Source organism: Ursus maritimus, unplaced genomic scaffold, assembly GCF_017311325.1.
Source record: "Ursus maritimus isolate PB19 unplaced genomic scaffold, ASM1731132v1 scaffold_29, whole genome shotgun sequence".
NCBI classification, from domain to species: Eukaryota; Metazoa; Chordata; class Mammalia; order Carnivora; family Ursidae; genus Ursus; species Ursus maritimus.
The window spans coordinates 14,611,733-14,620,114 of NW_024425452.1; the positions used below are offsets into that span (position 1 = coordinate 14,611,733).

General features: G+C 36.5%; 1 protein-coding gene across 2 annotated transcripts in view; it reads right to left on the reverse strand.

Annotated features, from left to right (window-relative positions):
• DST (dystonin) overlaps positions 1 to 8,382 on the reverse strand; it is a 342,160-nt gene that overhangs the window by 248,325 nt on the left and 85,453 nt on the right. For both annotated transcript variants that reach the window (XM_040643592.1, XM_040643591.1), the window contains exon 2: positions 186 to 247. In XM_040643592.1, the coding sequence (XP_040499526.1) occupies positions 186 to 247 (62 nt within the window). The remainder of the gene's footprint in view (positions 1 to 185; positions 248 to 8,382) is intronic.

Below are 8,382 nucleotides of genomic sequence, written 5' to 3' on the forward strand. Positions count from 1 at the left end.
CATCATTACCCACAGGCCACACACCAGATAATTACAGTTAACTAAAATGCACATCAAATGCTCTAGAATTTAAACTTTCGATCTGATATTGAAAAGCTATGCTTCAGAGCTAGACAATCAATTCCTGCACAATAAATTAAAAGCACGCTAAACAATTCCAAGATGTGAAAATAATATTAACTGACCTTCATGAGATGCTGATTTATCCATTTTGTAAACGTTTTCTTTTGAACTTTGTCCCGTTCATCTGGAAGGGGAAAAAAAGATATAAAACGAAGTTGGTAAAATCTACAAAGAGGAGACTTTAGTTGTGATTATGCATATAAATAAAAATAAGGTATTCAAAAAATACTGTTTAGTACATTTGGATTTTCCTGTTAAATTTTGGCAACTTACAGCTATCCGTAAGAAAGTTAGAGAGCCACCTGTCAAACTGGTCTCTTCCCAGTGTTGTATTTACCAACATTACTCCATTAAACAAACCCCTCTGCTCATAGTGTTGCATGAACTCCATCACAACTACCACTCCTAGGAAGTTGTCTGACAAAAACCTTACTAGCTTCAGGTGAGCCCTTGCACTGAACTTCCCTAAGCACTTGACCACATATTACATCCCATTTGGTCTCCCAACTAAAAGAGGGAAAGTAGCTAGTGCCATTCTCATCTTACGGAAGAAGAAACCAAGACTTAGAGGGGTTAAAACACTTGTCCACAACTATTTAGCAGAACATTTAATAGCTGTGATAAAAGGCAGGACTTACATTCAGGTCCTTTGGCTGCAGTAAACTCTGGTTTAATGACTGACCATGCTGCTTCTTTTCTAGACTCCCAGTTTTGAATTGTCTCGTAAAAAAAGAAACATCCCAACTAGATCCTCACTACAGAGAGCTGATACTGCCCTGGTTCCCACAGACATGGTACACAGAAGAGTGAGGGAAGGCTTCTTATGATTTAAGGTGAAAGAGTACTAGAATGTTTTGGTTCATCACGTCATTATTTCAAAAGAAAACCATAACCTTCCAACATTTAGAACTGACATTCAAAACTATACTACTTCCTCCTCACTGGTTCTAGTTCTTATTCCCCTTCTTCCTCCTTTCTGCATCTAGGATAGTGCTTTCTTCTTCCTCGGTGGTCTTTTTCCTTCCCTACCACAGTTTGAAATTGTCCATCCATTCCCTAGGTGTAGGCTATGTCTCACTCTCTCCCTCCACATTCTTCATCCCTGAGTGCCCTTAAACTATTTTAATGGAAATGAAGTTCCTTTGAAAATGTTTGTTCCATTTATTAAAAGTATTTATGGACATTGTTAAGGAGCTTGGATTCAGATGGCTGTACAGCAACACCCTGAACTCACCTTCTATAGACAAACCAAATCTACAGCCACATGTGAATGAATTCCCTCTGATAAAGACCTGAAAACTAGCTGAACGTCTCCTCCACAACAAAGGACCAAAAAACAAACAAACAAACAAACACAGGTAGGAGACAGGTAGGAGAGGCAGAGACATGGTCTCACCAAAAACCCTACCCCCGGTGCAGTGACCCACAACTGGCAGGAATCTCACAAATGTACTGCATGTCCCTGAGGAGCAAGGTATTTGTGCCCCACATCAGGCATCACAACCCTTGGACCTGCACCAGAAAGATGGGCCCCCTAAACATCTGACTTTGCAAAACAACAGGCTTACATCCAAGAGACCCAAAAGGCCGTGTGGGAAAGAGAAAGTCCACTCTTAAAGGGCTCACACAGACTCACTTACCCAAAATCCAGCACAAAAGCAGCAGTTTAAAACGCACCTAGACCACATGAGAAGGAAATTCATGAGCTAATTTTAAAGCTTCTACTGGAGTTGCAAGGGCACCACCTCTCCTTCTCCCACAGTCCCACTTCAGCCAGTAGGCGGCCTTGTACCACCCTGGGCTGCCCCCAAGCACTACTGAAGGTGATGGGCTTGCCTCAGCCCTAGGCTCTGCATGGACTCTACTGAAGCCAGTGGGCACACGCAGTCCACACAGGGGTGACCCCTGAAACTCTTGTCCCTGGTGGCCAGGGTGGGCTGTGTTGCTGGGCTCCATGGAACTGAAACAATAGAAGAGATACTTCTTGGCAAGCTACTGCTCCCAGGGCACAGCACAAACATTGGACTGAAACACACCCCCAGTGTGCCTGTGGAAAAGGCCTATTTGCTTGTCTTGGAGCATTAGCCAAAGGGGCAGGCTTCAGGTTTACCATACATCTAGAAACCACGGAGGAGCTCTCAGAAAACATAGGCAAGAGGACGCCACCTTTGTACTCACCCTCAGCCTCACTACAGCTTGCGGGTACTTCCCAGAAAGAGCTTATACATTCATCTGGAGCCCAGATTTTTCAACTGTTGCCAAGAAGACATCGTCTGCAGGCCCAGGAGAGGTTATGACTATGGTCCCACAGGACTGTATACATTTGCATACTTTTAAAGGTGCTGCCTGAGGGTCTGGTTTCCAATCAGCCAGAAAATAAATGCTGACTGAGATCCCTTCCTTTGGAATACTGTCAGGGTTTGACACAATCTCAACAACTGGGACCTCTCAAGGATAAAGCAGGCCACTTAAACAATCACAAAAGTTTGAGAGACAACCAAGAGCTAGGGCAAGGTTGAATGATAAGGTCCATCGCCTACACAATACCACTCCTTCAAGACAGGGAGAGGTAGGTGATTTGCCTGATACACAGAAATGAACATAGAGAGACAAGCAAAATGAGGGAACCCAGGAATATGTTCCAAGCAAAAGAACAAGATAAGACCCCAGGAAAAAACCTTAATGAAATGGAGATAAGTAACTTACCCGATAAAGAGTTCAAGTAATGGTCATTAAGATACTCACAGAACTTGAGAGAAGAATGGATGAACTTCAACAAAGATAGAAAATATTAAGAAAGTACTAAACAGAAGTCACAGAGCTGAAGAATATAATAACTGAACTGAAAAATACATCAGAGTGGTTCAACAACAAACTAGATGAAGCAGAACAGATCATCCTGGAAGACAGGGCAGTGGAACCCACCCAAACACAGCAGCAAAAAGAAAAAAAGAATTTTAAAAAGTGAAGATAGATTAAGAGACCCATAAAACAACATCAAGCAGAATAATATTTACATTACAGAAATCCCAGAAGGAGAAGAAAAAGAATGAGAAAAAGGGGCAAAAAACTTTTTTTGAAGAAATAATGGCTGAACATTTCTCTAACCTAAAGAAGGAAGGAGACATCCAGGTCCAGGAAGCACAGAAAGTTCCAAAAAGAAGAACCCAGAGACCCACACCAAGAGACACTGTAATTAAAATATCAAAAGTTGAAGAAAAAGATCAAAAGTTAAAGAAAAAGAGAGAATCTTAAAAGCAGCAAGAGAAAAACCACTTGCTACATAAAAGGGAAGCCCTATAAGACTATAAGCTGATTTTTCAGAAGAAATTTTGAAGGTCAGAAGAAAGTGGCATGATATATTAAAATATCGGAAGGAAAAAATTTTCAACCAAGAATATTCTACCCAGCAAGTTTATCATTCAGAATTGAAAGAGAAATAAAGAGTTTTCCAGACAAGTAAAAGCTAAAGGTATTCATCACCACTAAACTGGCCTTCCAAGAAATGTTACAGAAACTTCTTCAAGCTGAAAAGAAAGGGCACTAACTAATAACAAGAAAACATATGTGTACATTAAGTAAAAACTGCACTGGGAAAGCAAATATAAAGGTAGTGGATTAACCATTTGTAAATCTAGTGTGAAGGTTAAAAGACAAAAGTAGTAAAATTAACTATAACAGTAAGTTAAGGGGTAAACAAAATAAAAATATGTAAGATATGATATCAAAAGCATAAAACATGAGGGTGGAGGCAAAGTAAAAGGTAGTTTTTAGAATGTGCTGAAACTCAACTTACTATCAACTTAAAATAGACTGTTACATACAAAGAACAAGACAGATGAATCTCTAGTAACCACAAAGCAAAAACTTATAGTAGATACATAAAAGTTAATGAGAAAGGAAACGAAACCTAACACTAAAAAAAGTTATCAAATTACAATGGAAGAAAGCAAAAGAAGAAGAAAGGAACAGAGAGGAACTACAAAAATAACCAGAAAACAATTAACAAAATGACAGTAAATACATACCTCTAATAGCTTTATTTTTTTTTAACATTTTATTTTTAAGTACTCTCTACTCTCAACATGGGGCTCAAACTCACAACCACAAGATCGAGAGTTGCATGCTCTACCAACTGAGCCAGCCAGGTGCCCCAATAATTGCTTTAAATGTAAATGGACTAAATTCTTCAAACAAAAGACACAGATTGGCTTTAAAAAAAAAAAAAAGACATCCATATATTGCATATAAGAGACTCACTTCAGATCTAAGGACACACACAGACTGAAAGTGAAGGGATAAAAAACATACTGTATGCAAACTGAAATGAAAAGAAAGCTGCTATGGCTACACTTATATCAGCCAAACTAGACTTTATAACAAAGACTGTGTAAAAGACAAAGAAGGACATTACATAATGATAAAAAGGTCAATCCAACAAGAGGTTTTAACAGTTGTAAATATTTATGCACTCTAAATATATGAAGCAAATATTAACAAGACCTAAGGGAGAAATCAACAGCAATACAATAATAGTATGGTACTTTAACAACCCATTTATAGCAATGGATAGATCATCCAGACAGAAAATTAATAAGGAAACATTGGTCTTAAATGATACATTTTACCAGATGGACTTAATACATGTATACAGAATAGTCTATCTAAAAGCAGCAGAATATACATTCTTCTCAAGTACACGTGGAACATTCTCCAGGACAGATCAAATGTTAGACCAAAAAACAAGTCTCAACAAACTTAAGAAGATTAAAATCATATCAAGCATCTTCTCTGACCACAGTGGTATGAAACTAGAAATTAATTACAGGAACAAAAATCACAAATACATGGAGATTAAACAACATGCTACTGAACAACCAATAGGTCAACAAAAAAATCAAAGGAGTAATTAAAAAATGTCTTGGGACAAATGAAAATGTAAATACAACATTCCAAAATCTATGGGATACAGAAAAAGCAGTTCTAAGCAGAAAGTTCACAGCAATACAAGGCCTGCCTTAAGAAACAAGGAAAATTTCAAATAAACAATCCAACTTCACACCTAAAGTAACTAGAAAATAAGAGCAAACAAAGCCCAAAGTTAGTAAAAGGAAGGAAATAATAAAGATCAGAGTGGAAAATACTTCCTTAACTTATAATGGGGTTATGTCTCAATAACCTCATCAGAGATTGAAATATCATAGATTGATAATGTATATATTACAACAAACCTACAGAACATCACAGCTTGGCCTAGACTACCTTAAACATGCTCAGAACACTTACACTGGCCTACAGTTGGGCAAAATCACTAACACAAAGCCTATTTTATAATAAAGTGTTGATTCATCATGTAACTTATTGAATACTATACTGAAAATGAAAAACATAATGGTTTTATGGCTACGGAATGGTTGTAACTATACCTGTGTCATTGCGTGCCTGACTGGGAGCTGCAACTGACACTGCCTACCATCATGAAAGAGTATTATACCACATATCAGGGGCAAAAAAAAAAAAAAAAAAAGATCAAAATTCAAAGTACAGTTCCTACTGAATGCATCACCTTCATACTATGGTAAGTCAAAAAAATCTAATTTAAACCACCATAAGTTAGGGACCATCTGTAAATGAAATAGAGACTAAAAAAAAACAATAAAAGATTCAATCAATGAAGCTAAGAGTTGGTTCTTTGAAAAGATAAAATTCACAAGCTTTTACGTAGACTCACCAAGAAGAAGGGAGCTTAAATAAATAAAATTGGAAATGAAAGAAAAGTTATAACTAATACCAAAGAAATACAAAGGGTCATTAAGAAACTACTACGAACAAATTACACAACAACAAATTAAACCCAGGATGGATAAATTCCCAGAAACATACAATTTTCCAAGATCAAATCATGAAGAAACAGAAAATGTGAATAGATCAATTACTAGTAAGGAGATTGAATCAGTAATCAAAAAACTCCCAAACAAAAAAAGTCTAAGAGCACACAGCTTTTTACTGTTGAGTATGATGTTAGCTATGGGTTTGGTATATATGGCCTTTATTATGTTGAGCTATGTTCCTTTTACACCTACTTTATTGAGTTTTTATCATAACGGATGTTGAAATTTGTCAAGTGCTTTTTTTCATCTATTGAGATAATATAATTTTTATTCTTCATTTTGTTAATGTAGTGTATCATTTTGATTGATTTGTGAATATCAAATCACCCAGAACAAATCCCACTTGATTATGATGTATGACCCTTTAAATTTATTGTTAAATTTGGTTCACAAATATTTTGTTGAAGATTTTTGCATTTATGTTCATCAGGGACATTGGCCGATAATTTTCTTTTCTGTGGTGTCCTGGTCTGGTTTTGATATCAAAGTAATGCTACCCTTGTAAAATGAGTTTGGAAATGTTCCCTCCTCTTCAGTTTTTTTTTGAAACAATTAGAGGATAGCTATTAAGTCTTTGAATGTTTGGTAGAATTCACAGATGGCCAAAAGCGCATGAAAAGATGTTCAACATCACTAATTATCTGGGAAATGCAAATCAAAACCACAACGAGATATCACTGCACACCTGTTAAAATGGCTGTTATCAAAAAGTCAAGAAATAACAAGTGCTGGCAAGAACGTAGATAAAAGGGAACCCTCGTACCCTGTTGGTAGGAATATAAATTGGTACAGCCACTATAGAAAACAGTATGGATATTCCTCAAAAAATTAAAAATGGAGCTACCATAGGGTAGTTGATCCAGATATTGGACTTCTAGGTATTTGCCCAGAGAAAACAAACACACTAATTCCCAATGTAAAATCTCTAGGCACAAGTCTCCCCAAGAACAATGATATCAAATAATTGTTAACCAACATTATCATCCACAAAATATGTATTAATTCCTCTGTTGGCCCCTTTAGGGTATCACCTATACCTTACTCAACTTGGCCTACCCCACAGAAGATGTTATAGTGCTTTCATGCACTTAACAAATAAATACCTATAATGTGAATTAATTATGCTTCAAAAAGGACAACTGAACTCTATAGAGTTAGATATACTACTATTATCTTTTAAAGCAATAATAGCATCTTAAACACCTTTGAGCCTTGCCATTCCTAAAGAGTTCAAAATGAACCTAAATTACTAGTACATAAGGCAAGAACAAAGAATAAGAAGCAACCTACTAGTCCTATTTACTGATAAAATGTAGATTCCATACATCCCTCATTTACTCATTCATTCCCACATCTATCAGGCCGTATGATGCGTCCAGGACCACAGTGGTACTGGGACCACCATGCTGGCAGAAAGTGTACTGGCCCTTGCTCTCCAGAGTTCATCATCTAGAGAGGGCACCTGACATGAAGACAGTGTGATAAGCATGCCAACTGAGCAAACGATGCGACATTCACCATGTAAGCAAGCACAAATAAGAAAAAGACCAACCCTGCTCAGGGCCGTCAAATGGGACCTGCAGGAGAATAAGTAGATTAGCAAGACAGAAGCCAGCCCTGTGTTAAAACCCAAGTGTTGTGATTCCCTCCAGCATTGCTTCCTTTACCCCAAAGATACAGTCATCTTTCAAAGGGAAGTGCTGAACACATCTCAACCACAGACAGGGTGCTGAAGAATCCAGCTCAGCTGTGCCATGTGAACTTTGGACAAACGAATGCAAACAATGAAACCTTTGCACCAAAGTCTAGTACTCATATCACCTTTTTCGGCATTGCTTTTCCAAGCCTCCAGCAAAAAGAAAACAGAATAGGGGAATAAAAAAAATATTACTTCTTAGGCAATATCCACATTATTCCCATCCAATTAATAACCTAGGACCCTAATCTTAAATCAACAAGAAAAAAAATTAAAATGTGTTACTTAAAAATCTTCGTATTTCAAGGATAGACAGCTTTCATATCATGTTACAGAATATGAGATTAAGGCATTCCTGTAACTATTCTCCAAAATTTTATTAATTTTTTGGATTATCATGTAATACAAACTCTAAACAAATTTATTTTGCCTCATTAAATTTAATATATGTATATGTTATATATAATTATATATGTTATATACATGTAATTATGTACATAATCATGTATATTATATAAATTCTTCTCTTGGCACATAATGGTTAATAAAATACATTTCCTATTTTATAAATTAATAAAAAGTGGTCCTCTATTTTAAGGAATATGAAAAAATAGAACATGTTCTAAAAAAATCACTTATCGATTAATTTCTTACCCACATGGTATAAAAAAA